Here is a 17,703-nt window from a genome sequence, read left to right on the forward strand (position 1 = left end):
AAAATGCTAATAACATCTTCTGTTGCCTTTTTCTTGGTACAGACTTTAAAAGGTTACATCCAGGAATAATTGCTGATGAATTAAATAATTAATAATGTTGAAAAATTGCTATCAAGACTTTCAATTATTTTTCTAAGTAGTCACTAAATTGTTAAGTTTACTTATTGACGGTGATATGTTTGTGTTTATAGTTATTATGATCTTGGATTCTTTCACATAAATGAGCTAAACATACTGTCTGGGCTCCTAACTCACTGAAGTTTAAAAGAGCCTTAACATACAGAATTATCTAACAAGTAGAATCTCTCACTCTCCTGTGTATTTATGGTTGCTCAGGTTAATGATGCTTTGTGTGTTTGATGCTATATCTGTCCTGAGAAATGTCTGTAAAAGGCCGTGTGTGATTAAAAGAAAGGTTTGAAAGCTACAGATTGGTGTATAATATAAAGATTTGAAGTAATTTCTGTAAAAGTTTCAGCTTCTAAGAAGCTGTGTTGTTCCACTGGGGAATCTGTTCATTTCTTGTCATCACTGCTACCTGACACGTGAGATAGATTGTACGAGTCTTTTCTTTGTTGGAGAATAAGCTGTTGTTTATGTTTACCTCCTTCCATGTCATCTGTCCAGTTTCGAGAGCTGCTTGCAGGAGATGAAGGTGAGTGGTAATATTCTCCCCCTGGGCTGTCAACATCCTCTTCTATGGAGCCAGACTTATGACGTTTACTCCTACAGAGACATGAAGACACTAATTTAGAACTATGGTGCAACAGTTTAACTGCATGAAGTGTAAGTTACCATGGCGATTGACCCTGGTAAGAAGTCAACCAGCCTCGTAATAGAGAAAACCCAGATACTTGTTGGTGAGCTATAGTTCTGCTTTCAACACAATCATCTCATCGCTGCAGCAGGAGTGGTTCTCCCTGCTGAGTGTGTCTGACTTCATCTCTAAGTGAATCACTGACTTCCTGCCAGACAGGAAGCAGCAGATAACACTGAAGAAACCAGTCTCAGGCTCACAGGCTACCAGCATTAAATCTTCCCAATCCTGTGTTCTTTCTCTGGTATACAAGCAGCTGCAGCTCCAGTTTTAAGTTCATCCAGTTCCTGAAGTCTGCAAACAGGACCACGCTCCCCGTTTTTCACCCTCAAAGAGACTTACTTGCCTACTGGTACAGTGAGACTGTAATACTAGTGAAGATGGAAGTGGTCTTCAGAAAGAGCCCTGTTCTAAAAACCTTCATCACCCTGTGGGACTTGACAACTGACGCTGTGGACCACTTCCATTTTTTGGGAATCATCATTACAAATGACATTAAAAAGCTCAACAGAGAATGAACTTCATGTAGCAGCTGAGTAATCTCTTGCAGATACCAGCAGCAAGGGTGGATTTCTACATCACTCAAACTTCCCCTTCCCTTCACTAGGATGCTGAAAAGACTCCAGGGAATCATGTGTCATGGAACGAAGGTGATATGTTGCAAACTTTCACCTCTACATCTGACCTTTCATCCATTAGGTCACAACAACAGATTTTTACTGTCAGCAGTAGAAGCATGAAAAGAAAAGGACCACACCCACATAATATGAGCAAGACATTGCATGTTGTTGTTTATACCGTTTTGCAAATCCAGCGCTGTTAAACATCATTCATCTTTTGTCATTCATCACTTGTGTGTTTAATTTTAGCTAGTTTCATTGGTGTCTACTGCTTACTTATCATTATTTATCTCAAATACTAGGTTTGTCTGCTTATACTTACTGTATGACAGCTGTTTTCCCTGTTTATGCGAACATCTCAGCAATTAAGAGCATCAGATTGTAATTCTGTTTACATCATGACTTGTGACACTACATTGTTAAAATCGGTAAATTCGGGACTTCGGGAAAAAGCAGCTGTGGATGCCAAAAGCATGGCAGACATTGTGACTATGTTGTGCATTCTGTGTGTATACTTACCCACTGGATGATGTGCTAGCCAGTGATCGTCTGAGGCTGGCTGGATGGTTGACAGACTGGTTGAGGTCATAGGCCAGATGACCCTGGAGCTCCCCCACAGAGAATCCAGGTCCCACTCCTGTTACTACTGGAGCTGAACAAGAACAATGCACACAGAGTTAAGGAGTTAAAGATAAAAACTAACTGTAAGTTCAACAACTTACAGTGCAGGCCAATTTCATGCATAATAACATCACATACAACAAACTGGGCATCCTCCGTGGGCAAGAATTAAATCAAACTGTAATCATATTTTTTTTACACTTGTTATTAAAAGTAGTCAATAGACAGAAATACTACCTTCAGTCACTTTAGATGTAATGACTAATTCAAATTTAGCACACTGGTACAAATGGACCTAATTTGAAGAAATCAGTCCTTTAAAGGTCCAGTATCATGCATCAAAGTTCACCACACTGTTGTGTGTTAAAATGGTGTGAACAGTTGTACGATGTGAAAGTTTTTACTTTAAATCTGAAGTTAGGGTTTATGTCACTCCAAACACCAAGAATACATGTTTATTCTGGATGGTGCTGATCCCCAGAAGTATTTAAACAATTTAAACTAAAGCTGCAAATTCACAAGCCCTGGCAGTGTACTCAATTCAGCCAATAAACTCAACCTGAACTTGGAGAAACAATAGACAATGGATGCATAAATTAATGGATTTTTTTTAGAAAAAAAAACCTAAACCAGCTATCAAAGGTTTAACTTGTTTTTTTTTTAAATATATAAGGAGGAGAAACATTACAGTGAATTTTTTCATATTTAACATAATTACATCATAAAACATGTAGACAACGCCACTGCAAGTGAAGCTAGAAAAAGTGACGTTTGTCCCAGAAGTTAAACTTTGCAGACACTGGAGCTGCTCACCTTAACATGATATGCATATTAACTGTATCCATGTAACTAGAACACCGGTGGCCCCAGTGGGACTCTCATTTTGCTTTTTTAATGCCCCCTTGTGGCCACAGTGGTACTCAGCAGGACACCCCGGCAGCTGCTTTTAGTACAATCACATGGGTTTACCATGTAGCCTGTCAGAGTTCAACCTTAGTTGATCCTGAGCCAGAACTTTGTTATGCTTTTACTAACCAAACCAGTGCACTGAGTGATAATCTTTCAGTCAGCTGGCAGCAAGTCATGTAAAAACCATGAAACTCAGCCTCATTAGCATTTTTGGCTTTTCTAAATATCTGCAGACAAATTGGCTCACAAATGAAAACACGATCAGTTTTGTGGATGTGGTGATTTTTTTTTTTTTTTTTTGGTGTAACAAGCCAGTTATGACCCATTCATTGGGACTTGCTCAGGTGCTGCTGTGTTTATTATTAAATTTTAATAGTCCTGTATCACTAAAAACAGAAAAAAATGAGGAATATAAGATTTGCTCTTTTCCTGTTGGAAGACCTTTGTCCAAAGAATCAGTTTCTGAAATCTTAAAATGAAGTCTACACTTTGGTCTACTGAAGTTGTTTTTAATGTGCTACATAAATACATTTGGAATTAAAATTAATTGAATACACTCAAATGCGGATGTATGTGCTGGAGTGTTAGTGTCAATATTTAAGGTGACGGTGCAGCAAGTTGGAAGAAACAGAGGCAGACTTACTTCTGGAGACCTGGACCAGCTCAGCAACGCTGAAAACCCCTGATGTCACAAAACTCTCCTGAAACTCTGGACCATCTGCAGCACATAAAATCAGTAACAAAGTGAAATTATCTTTGTTCCTTTTCTTTTGAATGTGTTGTATTAAAATCTGCCTTTATGGTGGTGTACTGTCTAACGTAACCAAACCCATCCATCCAGTTCATGGTTGTGTGGGGTCTGGAGTGTTTTAACTTAGTGATTTCTTTCTTCAAACAAAACTTTGCTCTGCTATAGATTGAATAGGGTAAAGTAATATTTTCTGTGGTGAGCCAAATGAAAAATGAGGAAAATGCTGAATAAAGTTGATTGCAGTGTTTATCCTGGTGCCTCTAATTTTAGTTAAGAATATCAGAGTTGCTAGAGAAAAAAAAGCCTGGATGTGTTTAATAAGAATATTTTATACTACTTCTTTTGTCATTTTCTCTTCAGTGTATTAAAAAGCATACAGAGCATGGAGAATTTTCCTGGATTTTGAAGTTGGATTGAAATGTGATCGTTGTGACAATATTACAACTAATGTAAGTAAATGTCACAAAAAAATCTATCATGTCTCTGTGTATGTATCACAGCATCACTCATGACAATGACCTTCCATGTAACATGTATTTTTCTATAAAAATCATTTACCCATGGTGGCCCTCCGACTGTCCTCCTGATCAGAATTGACTCCAGTCCGGCTGGGACTGTTGCTCTGCTCTGACTCTGAGGAGATGAACACAACAATCCTGACTTCAGCTTACAGAACAAACAGTTCCACATCCACCTTGGTTCCCCTCACCATGGTTCAGACCTATTTTTCTCACCTCAGTGTCAGGTTTAACACGTTGAAGCTGCACTAACAAACTTGAGTTTAAATAAGATGCTTACAAACCCTTTGAGATTATTAATTTGGCATTAGATGCATAACAGCATTACTCATCCAACAAGTTCCTGGTACAGCTTTTAAATCACAGCCTAATCTTTTCCTATCTGTCTGCAACAGGGGGTCAAAAAGATTGAATGAGTATTTATCATATGTATGTAACTTGCCTTTCTCTTGTACATAGAAAGCGAGGTAGAGGTCAAGCTCTTTAACAGAGACGGAGATGTGTCGAGGCTGGACACAGAGGACTGGATTGGAGCACTGGCCTCCCTTCACCAGCCTTTCTCCATCTGTGCTTTCTAGAGGGATGCCTTTGAAAAGGATTACCATCACCAGGTCCAACCTCCACACCTTGGAAGAGACACAGCACAATCATTAAGGCTCAAACTAACAGATGTAACCACAGTAACCATGGTTACTGCATCAGTGAACCATACCATGTGATGATACTGAAAGTTGACTGGCCCAAAGGTTGGGCGAGAAACTTATTTAACAGGCAGCAAATGTCTGTCAGTCAAGTTAACTTGATAAAATCATGACAGAGTACAAACCCTGGGGACTGTTGTCCTGGCAACAAAATCAAACCTGATACACGACTAATGCTCACAGATTCCTTCTGCCAGTTAAATATAGTGTGTTTATCTTTATGTACAGCCGTAAATAACAGTTTAGAGATATCAGATAAACGATTCATAAGTGCATCACACTTTAAAACACATCATTATTTCTGCTTTGAGTTGCCGAATTGTTCCTTTTAGTTTGCTTTTTTTTGTTTGTTTGTTTCTTGTTTTCTCTGTTTTGTTGCCTTTGGTGGTATAGTGAAAATAGTGATCAGTGCAATAAGAGTGAGCGTACCAGTCAGGTTAGCAAAAGGTGTGATCAGTGCTTTCAACGCACTGACCTTCATAAACATGTTCATAATATAAAGTTTCAAGACCAGAAAAGTTTCTGGTCTGGATTACCGCTCTACAGGAAAGTAAAGCCAAAGGAACTGAAGACCTTACAAGGGTGGAAAAACACACATGATCAGCAGATAAGGGAGCAACTAAAAATGAGTAGAGACACAGTTGTGTGGCACAGTTAGCTGGCTTTCACCTGGAATCCTAAAATAACTCCAAAAACAAAGTGCGTCAGACGAGAACATGGGTCATATAGAGACTGGACTTTCTGTGACACCTCAGATACTCCATGGAAAAGAATCCAAAAAGAAGACAATGGGTTGCCATCTGGCGCAGATTCTCAAGACAGAGCTTTGCCAAAAAATAGATAAAAAATAATGATGAATGAAGCTGAGGAATATCAGATATGATCAAAACTAGCTGAGATGGGTCCAAAAATCTACTAAAATTAATTAATTGAGAGGTGAAAGTTAAAAATTACTTTAAGTGGTTGAAGGAATTTAAAATGTGCCCCAAGTATTGAACAATAGCATCATTAGTGTCAGTAAATGTCTCAAAATGAATACTGCTGCTTCCAAGATGACTGCTGGTGGAATATTTAGGCATGATGACAATCAAAAGGATTTTTTTTTAACTTGGACCAGGCCACAAATTCTAGGTCAATCACCAACTCTGGCATAAGTAAAAATGAAAGCCTGTCCAACACAAGGTGAAAAAAGACTAAATAAAGGAGCACCTTCTTCCCTACTGAGGAGGACTGATTCTGTCATTAAGTACCTTGGAAATATGAAAAAGATCACCTTTTTCTGGAGCTGTTGAGGGACAGACATATTAGTATGTAGAAGTTGCAATTTGTAATATGTAATAAGGATCTATCTGGAATGACATTATAATTCATTTTAATAGATAATGCTGACAGGAATTGGAAGGAGGTGAAAAGTAGGAGCTTTGGTGAATTAGCGACACAAGACCATAAAAATGTTCAGCCATTAAATCATCCACAGTTGTTTCCAAAAACATATTACTAATTATATGCCTGATGTGATGGCAAGATGTAACTTCCTGATCTATAAGACAAAACATATTTTGCAGATGATTTAACTATCCCGCCCTTTCGAGTACAACAGGAAGCACTCACCTTGTCAGCTTGTCGGAGACAGTCTATACGTCTCATTTTGCCTTTCTGGTCAGGGTTTGATAAAACACAACATGCAGCTTTCTTCCCAGTGATTGACAGGACAAAGTCCTCTCTGCACTCAGGTCTAATGTCCTTTCTCAGTTTAGCCAGAAGGCGACTGGCCCACTTCTGTTTCACCTGGAAGCATAATTGTTCTGTCAGTCACTGGTGGTTATTATGCTTTCTACTCACACATCGTTATTCTTAGTATAATTTGGGTATCATACTGCAAAACCCATGTTGCACAAGTAAACTTTAACTAGATTTTAAAAACAAAGTTAACATTTAACACTAATGCACCATTCAGCTAATCCAGCCCACCTCTGCCTTCTCGCCCAGAAGTTCATCTTTGACTGCTCTCTCTTCTTCTTTGGTCATCCTCTTTTCATGTTTTTTGAAGTACTTTCTTTTCCTGGCTTGAAGGTTGAACCATGTATAGGCAAAGGCACGGACCTGGGGCAGCAGAGCCTCGATGAATGGATGGAACTCATCCTGCATGAGAGAAAAATACACATAAGCAATTATCAGAAACCACAACAAACATACTGTATGACAGCAGACAGCACATTTGTCCATATCGCTGTTTCACAGAGAACGCTGCAAAGTCCTGATCAAAAAAGGCCCTGCTAAATTTGTTCTTCACTTACCTGCTTCTGCAGGCCCAATTTGTTGTCAACATCACCTCCTGTGACAAACTACAGGTTTCTATAGCGGTGCCAAGATGACAGATTTTTCAAGTGGAAATTGATATATATATGTATATCAGAAGAGAAATAAAGCATTTAGTTAAAATTCAGTGCCAATCAACACATTTTATTCAATTTGTGTGTATGAAAGCTAAATAAAGAGCAAGTTTCCAACATCAAGCTCCATCACTGCGATGCCAGCAGGGAATGAACAAACAAGAAAATATAAAGACTTAAAAAAGAAACATCCAATTCAATACTTCAAGCTACTGTGTTTTTGTACGAAGAGGAGGAAAGTAAAGGTTGGCTCTCGAAGTGATCGGAGTTACAGATAATTTCTTCCAAGATTTCATAGCTGGATTAGATTACAAGACAGCTTTATATATATATATATATATATATATATATATATATATATATATATATATATATATATATATATATATATATTTATTTTATTTTATTTTATTTTTTTTTTTAAAGCTCCATTGATTTTGTATCTTCTGCTGTCTTCCATTTAATATGTTAGATATTTTTCCTCTTCATCCAAAAGTTACATCCAGCCTAGTTTTGTTCTGATCTTCATCTGGTCTTTGTAGACTTCCTCACAGTGGAGACAGCACAACTGCTGATGATTTGTCAGGGTTTCAGGGGACATGACATATTTCAATCCTACTGCAGTCCTGCGATTGTGCACAGCCATCATTAGGAAAGACCAGGAGATGCTTGTTTCAAAGTTTTGTCAGTGCTTTGTCTGTGTTGCACCCAGTACTGGGGCAATCAGGTGCGTCAATATTTTATGGCAATTTCTACACAACCCTTGCATCAATATGAAAGTTATACATCCACAAAATCAAAAGAGTGTCAACAACAAGCCTTTTTAGGAAAATAGAAAACAGTTTAAATCCCAGGTACTTAAAAATGTTATGACCGTATAATGTTCTCTGACGTTCTCTGAAAAACGAGAATGTAACCAGGTTCCCTCTCAGCTTTGTGGCTGTGTTGAAAAAGATCCACAGTCACAAAACAATGGATTCATTCATCCCCTAGCAGAATTGATGCTATTAACTTAATTATTGATGCAATAAATGCATCTTCTCCATCTCACAGCTGACACATGTAAAAGAAAATTCATTATGAAAGATTTTATTTCCCTCAGTTGTATCTGCAGCTGCTCTGCATCTTATCGTTTACTCATTCTTTTCAATTATCTTCTGTGAATTGATTGCAAACTGAATATGTTTACGCTACAATCTAGAGATTAAAAAAAATGTCATCTCTGAGATCGAAAGTTACCCAGAAAAGTGTGGACGAGCAGTTCAAGTGTTCGATTTCTATTAAAAATGTATATTTTCTTATTCAGTGAACCTAAACAGGATGATAAACATCAATTTATATCAGGAGATGTTATTTTTACATTGAACATCTACTGATGAAGAGACAGAAAATGTCACAGGAGTACTAATCTCTGACTGCTTTAAAAAAGAAGATTAAGAACATTTCCATTCATGTAAGTTAATGGTAATATTTTTTCCTGGTTGCACCATGAGCAAGTCAGTGGAGACTTTTCCACAAAGGAAAAATAAGGTCTAAGAAGTCAGAAGTCTATGAAATAAGAAACAGACAGACTGTGATGGACTGGTAACGTCTGTAGGGTGTAATCTGCCTCTTATCTCATTGCAGCAGGGGAGCAGTCCCCTGTGAGCTTGTGCTGGAATAAGTCCTCGGCAAATGAGATAAAAGTCAAGTAAGTTGAGATTAATTGAGGAATATTCTGCTTCATTCTCATTAAAAGTTTAGTTTCACATATTTTACAGTTTTTTTTTTTATCATTCAGTAAGTGACCAGAGCCACTGGAAACATTTTCATCTATATCACACTCCCACAATGTGTCCCCACACATGTCATTGCTTCAAGATTTTGAGCTGTTTTACACCATAAATTCATCTCTCAGACATTCTGGTTCAAGTTAGTTTTATCCTTCTAAAGAATCCTGTCCTAGAACTGCTCTGACACTATCAGACAAAGTGTAATGAAGACTCTCTCAGACTCATGACAGGTTTGCAGCTGTTGCTGCCAGGTCTGGATCCAAGCGGAGGTTCTACACTTGCCTGGATGTACAGAAAGGAATTCTTTCTTGATTTAATTTTTTACAAGCTGTAGTTTTGTCCACTTCTAATGTCCTTTGTCCCCACCTGTTCAGCTGGATTTGAACACGTTGCATTAATAAGCAACATCAAAACCTGTGAGACTAATTAATGGCAGAAAATCTCCAGCTCATCTATGATTTTAGTGTCTCCAGAGAGGATGAAAAAAGCAGCTCCAGTGTTGCCATTGACTGTATACACTGTGAACACTGCCATATTGTGTGCACAGCAAAGTACTGGAGAAAACAGCTGAAGGTCTGTGATTGGAGATCAGATGCTGAAACTTCCCTGTCTGTCTGTATCATCACAACTTATTTTCTTTATGCTTTATTCTTTCTCTCAAGACATGTCTTTCACACAACTGAGAGTTTCTTTCAATGTTTGTAAATAATTTCTCAATAAATGTGACTCATGTTTAGGTTATAGTTATGATTTTGACAGTGCAGCTCTGCTGATTTTCAGCATGTTGCTCATCTCACAGCTGCATAGTAATTTAAACATAGCACACAGGTAACAGAGTCAATCATGAGTGGACACTTTGGAAGCAGGTTGAGACAGATTGAAATGCCAGGTGTTAACCACTGACAACTCAAGACCCATTAGCACTAAATGTGAACAGTCTAAAAGCAATTAATGTTTCTCCTTAATCAGTGTAGTTAGGAGGAATTTTGTGGAAATGTTTTGCACACAGTTGTTAACAACTTAATTAAAACTCCAAATTTACACAATAACAATAAGAGATCAAAGCAGCAGCAGACCAGCAACATTCATGTCTGGGAAGTGAAAAGCTCCAATAAAACTTTTTCCTTATGAAGCCTCAACGAAGCTTTTCATATTCACACACAGACATTTATACACTCCTTTCTGCATTCATCTGTACATATGCACCATTTTTTCTTTCTCTAGAATCTAAAACCACATTCGCTTGTTGCAAACATTTGGGCTGCATGTGACTCGTTGCAGAGGAACCAGAGGAACCCTCTCAGATCAGAAGATGATGACATTTACTCTACAAGGGCCTTGTGGTTAACCCAAAACAAAAAGCACGAATCCCTTTGTGTGCATAACATCTAGGTCCTGCTGATATGGATTTTTTAGGCCGATGCTGATATGATATTTGGCAGAAAAAATTCTGATAACCAATTAATCAGACGATTAATGTAAAAAAAAAAATATATAAGCAATAAAATAAGTTCTTTTTTTGGGTTCCTTGATGTAAACAACAAAAAAAGATATTAATTACAAGAAGAGGATTGCACTGTTTCACAATATTTTGTACTTTAGTACTTGTTTAACTTTACAGCAGAGAGCATTTTTTAGGTGAAAAAAAACATCCTACATCTGGCTAACAACTGATGAATTTATCTTTGGATTTAGGCAGTGGTGTAGTGGTCCCTCAAGAAGTGGGTACACTCTAAATTTCCACCCTTGTTTTAAAAACAGAAAAAAGTAGTCCAGAAAAACACTGTTTTGGAGAAAGTGACATGTAAGACTACTCTATTTAGTAGGTCCCAAAAATACATCTGTGCATTTGCTCGTTGTCACATAATTTCTGCTCTTTGGTTTCAGGGTGGAAGAGTTATGAAATTACGAAACCAATACTAAAATACGGACTAATGAGAAACAGGTTCATAGACATATACAAATACCTTTATTATGTCTATGTTCAGGCTAAAGTTAATCCAGCTGATGGCTAACTGAACCAATGTAGCATAGGTAATCTCATCTGAGCTGCTGGGCGACGTATGTACATGTGTAGGGATGTTTGTAATTGCAAAAGCAGCATCACAGGAGCTTTAGAAGTAGGTTTACCCAATGTTGACTGAAAAAGAGGTGGGTATACTCCATACACCCGCACATACCCTGGACCACACCAATGGATTTAGGCCATAGGTGTATGCTGAGTAAAAGCAACATATTGAGCTAGATTACTGAAAAAACATTATTTATTTAGCCGTCTGATGCCATCCATCCATCCATCTTCTGCCGCTTGTCCGGGGTCGGGTCGCGGGGGCAGCAGCCTAAGCAGGGAAGCCCAGACTTCCCTCTCCCCAGCCACATTTGCCAACTCTGCGGGGGGGATCCCGAGGCGTTCCCAGGCCAGCCGAGAGATATAATCCCTCCAGCGTGTCCTGGGTCTTCCCCGGGGTCTTCTCCCAGAGGGACCTGCCTGGAACACCTCACCAGGGAGGCGTCCAGGAGGCATCCTGACCAGATGCCCGAGCCACCTCAACTGGTTCCTCTCGATGCGGAGGAGCAGCGGCTCTACTCTGAGCCCCTCCCGGATGACCGAGTTCCTCACCCTATCTCTAAGGGAGAGCCTGGCCACCCTGCGGAGGAAACCCATTTCAGCCGCCTGTATACGAGATCTCGTTCTTTCGGTCATGACCCACAGCTCATGACCATAGGTGAGGGTAGGAACGTAGATCGACTGGTAAATTGAGAGCTTCGCCTTCTGGCTCAGCTCCTTCTTCACCACGACAGACCGGCGCAGAGCCCGCATTACTGCAGACGCCGCACCGATCCGCCTGTCGATCTCGCGCTCCATCCCTCCCTCACTCGTGAACAAGACCCCGAGATATTTAAACTCCTCCACTTGAGGCAGGACCTCACTCCCGACCCGAAGAGGGCAATCCACCCTATTCCGGCTGAGGACCATGGTCTCAGATTTGGAGGTGCTGATTCTCATCCCAGCCGCTTCACACTCGAATCCGCGAATCGCTCAAGCGAAAGCTGGAGATCACAACCAGATGAAGCCAACAGAACCACGTCATCTGCAAAAAGCAGGGACCCAATCCTGAGGCCACCAAGTCGGATCCCCTCAACACCTCGGCTGCGCCTAGAAATTCTGTCCATATCGAGTAAAAAAGAAGTAATTTAACATAAAATGGCCGTCTGATGCCATTTTACGTTAAATTACATTTTTTTACTCGATATTTCTTTTTGCCATGATGTGGTGACTCAACCTAGAACAAAACACCAAGAGAAGACCTTCTCAGTAGTCAAAACATGTCATCTTTAGATAGAGTTGCATTTTAAATATATATGGTCACACAGTCACACACAACACACAAGCACACACACATGCCGGGTTGCCATCACAATCTGTCATGTTAAAGGGGCTCTGTTAGGCTATTTCTAGTTTTCTGAGCTTATAGTGTTGAATACTCATCAGTAGGGCAGCACAATTAATCAGATAATCACAATTAAATAAACCTGATTGTCAATGATATTTACATTTAAAACACAAGCTTTGCTGCATGCGTCTTTGATCACACAATTCTCAACCAGTAATCTTCCTACCACCAGGGGGCGAACGTGTGGGTAAGACTTCATTAAGCTGCCTAAATACCAAGCGTGCACACATAGACTGTATATAAAGAAATGGACGGAGCCTCTGTGACGTCACCCATAGGTTTCTGAAGAGCTGAATTGAAGCTCGGTGGCCACTTTAAGATTAAATTACTTTTAAACGGGCGAATTAGAAAAAAATTCACTACCCCCCACAGTTGTCATGAAGGTAAACCTGACCTATAAACCGAAAATGGATTTTTGAACCAGGAGGCTATAAACATGTTTATTTCTGCTGTGAAGTTGGCCTTTTTAACTATATACATACATACATACATATACATACATATATATATATATATATATATATATATATATATATATATATATATATATATATATATATATATATATAGCGCTTCTTCTCCCTCAACATTTTTCAATATTGTATTGTAAGAAGGCTTTGCTGTGTCTGTCAGTGTAGTGTCCAGAGCATGGAGACGCTGAGGAGGCCGTGGGAGGGCAACAACCCCAGCAGCAGGACCACTACTTCCTTCTTTGTGCAAGGAGGAACAGGAGGAGCACTGCCAGAGCCCTGCAAAATGAGCTCCAGCAAGCCACAAATGTGCATGTGTCTGCTCAAACAGTCAGAAACAGAGTCCATGAGGGTGGTATGAGGACCCAACGTCCACAGGTGGGGGTTGTGCTTACAGCCCAATGATAATCAAAAATGTGCTAATTTATAATTCAGTGATATAAGACACTGTCATTTAATTGAAGTAAGAAAACAAACAAACAAACAAATAGGTCCTGGACAAATTAGAGCATTTTTCTGATGAACAGTGGGACAAAATATCTGTCAACAGGTATTCCCAGGTCAGGCAAAAGTCTGACTAGGAAGAACACAAAGCATCTGACTGGAGTGAAAACATCAAAGATTTTTTTTTTAAAAAATACTAGTTTATGAGTGATGTAACATGTTATTTTATCATATAGGTTTGCTTTTTAAAAAATCTTTCTGTTGAACAATTAGAAAATCATGTCATGATTTTCCTAAAACTTTTATTTATTACTTTAGTCAATTTCAGCTTATTTCTCAGGCAGCTGTTTTTCTCCTTCTTTAATGGGAGGGTAATAATATATATAAAGACAACTGTAAATACGTTTAACAAGGATTATTTTTCACTGAAGTTAACGTCAGCTTGACAGGATGACCTGTCACCCAGAGGAGAGCTTGTCTAAATCGCCTCCTCCACGTTTGCAATTTAATCACAAAGGAAAATTAAAATAAGACTAATTTAAATTACTGGCACCATTTTCTGTCATTTTAAAAATTATTTTCGTGTTTTTTGTGGAAGACTGGGATCAGTAATTAGATAAACTTGGCATATGTAATTGCTAGGCAACGGAGGACTAAAGCACTATGGGCAATTCTCAGACAATAGATAGGTCGTCTCATTGTATTGGCAAGTAAACGCACTTAGTTGGGTGCAGACGACGTAGAACACTTCGTTGCTTACGCAGTCTGCGCACTTGGAGGTGTGCAGACCCTGAATTGAGAAACACCCTATGGCTGCAGGGAAATCAGTTGCTAACATTCTGTATCGATATATTTGGTTTTACTCAAGAAGCTTCTTGTAAACTAAACAAGCAAAAATAGTTGACAAAAATAAATTCTCTGACCTATATTGCAAGAATGAGTAATAACATTAAAATCATCACAATAAATGTGGAGTTGTAAAAGCAGTGAGAAACTGAATTTCAGATTTGTGAATCAACAATAGGCTTACACATATACATACACACACACACACACACACACACACACACACACACACACACACACACACAAACACACACACACATACCCTTACTTTACCAACTCCACCATCACCAAAATGAGTGCCAAGCTCCATTACAAATTCCTGATCTCTGCAGGACAGAACAGTTGACCTAAGATGATAGATTATAGTTCAACTGGATGGATGCATGTGGTCTTTTGTAAGGATAAGAGGAAAGTACCCTCTGAAATTTTTTGCTGCACTAGTAAAATTTCCTTGGACCACCATAGGCGGTCAATAAGCTGACATTCAGTACAGCAGCAATGAGCGAAAAGCTGCTTGCTACAGGATAAACACAAATAGTGAAGGGATGGTATACCCCATAGAGTCAAAGGTCAGAGGTCAAGATCAAGAAAACACAAAAAGGTACAATGAATAAAGATCTTCTTAAGAACTATGGCTACCACACTTATAAGATTCATTACAGGCCTACAATATAAACTAAATTTCTATTTTCCACCCACCATTTGTGATATCAATCTGTGATTCATTGTAATACTACCTGCAAATTTTCAATAAAGACTACAGGCAGTATGCCTCAGTGTCTTTAAATCAGCAAAGTATCATGGTTTATGGTATATATACTGAAAAGTGCTCAATCTCTCTTCAACATTGATCAGAAGGTGAGAAAAAAAGCACACAGTTGTTTTACCTGTGACAGAGAGAGGGAAGAAAACATAATTTTGCAGCGAGGAAGCAGAATCACGCTGGGCTTTACTTTAGCTTAAACATCCTTGAACAGAGAAGTGAAATTTCCCTCCTTCGTCTACACTTAATGCGTATTTCTGCTCTTCCTTCTGCTGATCCAGTGAAGCACTGCAGGCTAGGAGAAAACTGCGTTTCCAGGCTGTTTAACCAGATTTTTCAAAGACCTAAAAATGAGTGAGCTCGAGTTGCCTCGGATGACTCTGCTGCAATAACTCCAGAAACGATGACACGATAGAAAAGTTTAAGCCCCCAGAAAAAAATGTTCTGCAAGATGAAAAACTCTTAAAAAGTTCGGAGTAATCATTCTTAGGGGAATATGGCCGGAGGTCTACCGCGGCTTGGAGGATTGTATCATTTAGAAAGGGAATGAGATGAGGGGGAGAGGAATAAAGGAGTGAAATGACGTTATGAATTGAGCCCATCCCAAACTATGGGCTTAAAGCTGCAGGCTCAGCTGTACTTCTCCTCAGCACACCGGCCGGATGGCATATCATTCTGTAAGTTCAGGACTCAGCACAACACAGGCTCCCATCCTGCTGTGGCCCTGATGGGGTCGTATAGTTGCGAAGAGAGCACAGAAACTGTTCTCTGGCTAAACCTGTCAAGCTGGTGGGATTTTAAATAGTAATAACGTAACATTTATCATCGTTTAAACTATATATTTATGCCTTTACTTGCGTATTCCAGGGAACAACCACAGGCTATAACAGGAGTATTTTTATACTGTAACTTTCTCACTGAAAATAACTTAAAAGCTAAATGTTTTCCGAGCGATATCACGTTAATATTACCAGTCTAACATGGACATTAATCTGTTAAATGAGCGTGACAGGGCCATCATCTGTGCGATGTGAAGTGACTTCTGGTGGCTCCTGCTCACAGTTTCCATCTGGACTGCGGGCTCAGAGGCGACCGCCAGCCGTGGGTCTGTAGTCCCAGCAGCTTTCTGTCTGGTTGTATGCCGGGAAAGGAGGCCCCCTGTCGGCCTTTTCTTCTAACTCAGCCCGCTGGCTCAAACTGCGGCCATTTTTTGCTGACTAACACAAACATACAAAAACAGCCAATCTTCCAGAGCCTCCGGAGGAGGAGGCTCGAGCTCAACTTCAACTTGGCCTCTCGTCGTCCCGGAACCGGGATCCGGGATAGGGCTAGGCCTGCCCCCTTCAGCTCGCCCCCAAAGCCCCGATCTCAACAACTTTTAGCTGGGAGGGTAAACATGTAACATATACCAAACCATCCGACTTGCTGCACAGCACCAGGACTAGAAAACCACACTTGCAGAAAAGGCTAAGCCTGTATGATGCCGAAACGTCACGACACGGCTCACTCACATCATACAGAACTCCACTGGAAGCTTTGGGAATTTACATGTGATTATTATTTATTACAGCTATATTTTTGTGTCGTGTGTGACATAAAGTCATTCCACGCTTCGTGGTCTTTCGGCCAGTTCGGCATAATTATGATATTAAAAAATTAGCTTTATTTGAATAAAATGATAAGTTTAATGTTCGTTTTAGTCTGATGGCTTCCGCCTCGGACAGTGCTTGACGAAAAACGGCAGCTGGGTGAGAGGGCGAACGACTATAAAAGTTAAGATCAAGATTAATGATGTGGGCTTTTTATGGCTCATGTGTATTTGCTAAATCATAACAACAGGATGTGATAATACGCCGCTGTTTTTGTTGTTGTTGACTTTTAATTTTTTTTTTTTTTTTTTTTTTTTTTTTGTCCCGGTGTGTGTATTTTTATAGAGAATATTTTATTTGCCTAGTTTGAATGAAAACAGTGAACATGATTTGTCCGCCGCTGACTGTAAAGGAAACTGCGGTAGCTACACCAAAGGACAGAAAAGAAAGAAAGATACGAGGCTTGTTGACATTTGGAGGAATTGATGCAACTGAACCATCGATTTGCGCTGCACTTTCAGCTGCGTAGCCCGTGTTACTCATTCAACTCCTCGCATTGCGTCTCTTTTTTAGTAGACAAGACAGAGCCCATCGATAGGAAGGGAGCACATTATTGTAGCGGAACAGGTTTGTCCTACCATGTCGAAGCTGAGCGACCACCGGGGGAAGTTAAAGCTGATCTCAGTGCCTGCCCATTGCGCGCTAACGGCCGTTATCATTCCATATCCATTTCTATCATCGTGCGCGTGCCAGCTGGAGTAAATCCGCCGTACCCGATACCAGAAACGTCCCGCGTCAAGCTTCGGGCTGCACGGCGCCCTCACCCCCTCCTCCCACTCCTCCTCCTCCTCCTCCTCCTCGGGGCTGCGGCAGAACTAAATGTTGCTACGTTCACCTTAGTCTTCTCTTCATTTTAACCTACTGTCATTTCATTGTTCTATCTTCTGTTTTGGCAACTTTGTTTTGTTTTTTTGCTCCCTCCTGTTTTCCCGTCAGTTTTATTTCTCGCCATCTTACTTTCTCGTTTATCTATT

General features: G+C 39.8%; 1 protein-coding gene across 6 annotated transcripts in view; it reads right to left on the reverse strand.

Annotated features, from left to right (window-relative positions):
- Nucleotides 1–17,431, reverse strand: part of nfic (nuclear factor I/C) — a 32,958-nt gene extending 15,527 nt beyond the window's left edge. For 5 of the 6 annotated variants that reach the window (XR_013771410.1, XR_013771411.1, XR_013771413.1 and 2 more), the window contains exons 1-8: nt 17,308–17,431; nt 6,909–7,079; nt 6,549–6,725; nt 4,679–4,862; nt 4,277–4,351; nt 3,611–3,685; nt 1,957–2,089; nt 605–726 (exon numbers count right to left, since the gene is read on the reverse strand). Coding sequence is in view for 1 of the 6 variants with exons in the window: in XM_079244568.1 (XP_079100694.1) it covers nt 605–726; nt 1,957–2,089; nt 3,611–3,685; nt 4,277–4,351; nt 4,679–4,862; nt 6,549–6,725; nt 6,909–7,079; nt 17,308–17,388 (1,018 nt within the window). In the remaining 5 variants the exon portion in view is untranslated. Of the gene's footprint in view, nt 1–604; nt 727–1,956; nt 2,090–3,610; nt 3,686–4,276; nt 4,352–4,678; nt 4,863–6,548; nt 6,726–6,908; nt 7,080–15,204; nt 15,310–17,307 lie in introns of those variants that run through there. The other variant, XR_013771412.1, reaches the window with a different exon arrangement.
- Between the last annotated feature and the right edge of the window lie 272 nt (nt 17,432–17,703).

This window comes from Telmatherina bonti (assembly GCF_933228915.1).
Source record: "Telmatherina bonti genome assembly, chromosome: 8".
Lineage (NCBI taxonomy): Eukaryota > Metazoa > Chordata > Actinopteri > Atheriniformes > Telmatherinidae > Telmatherina > Telmatherina bonti.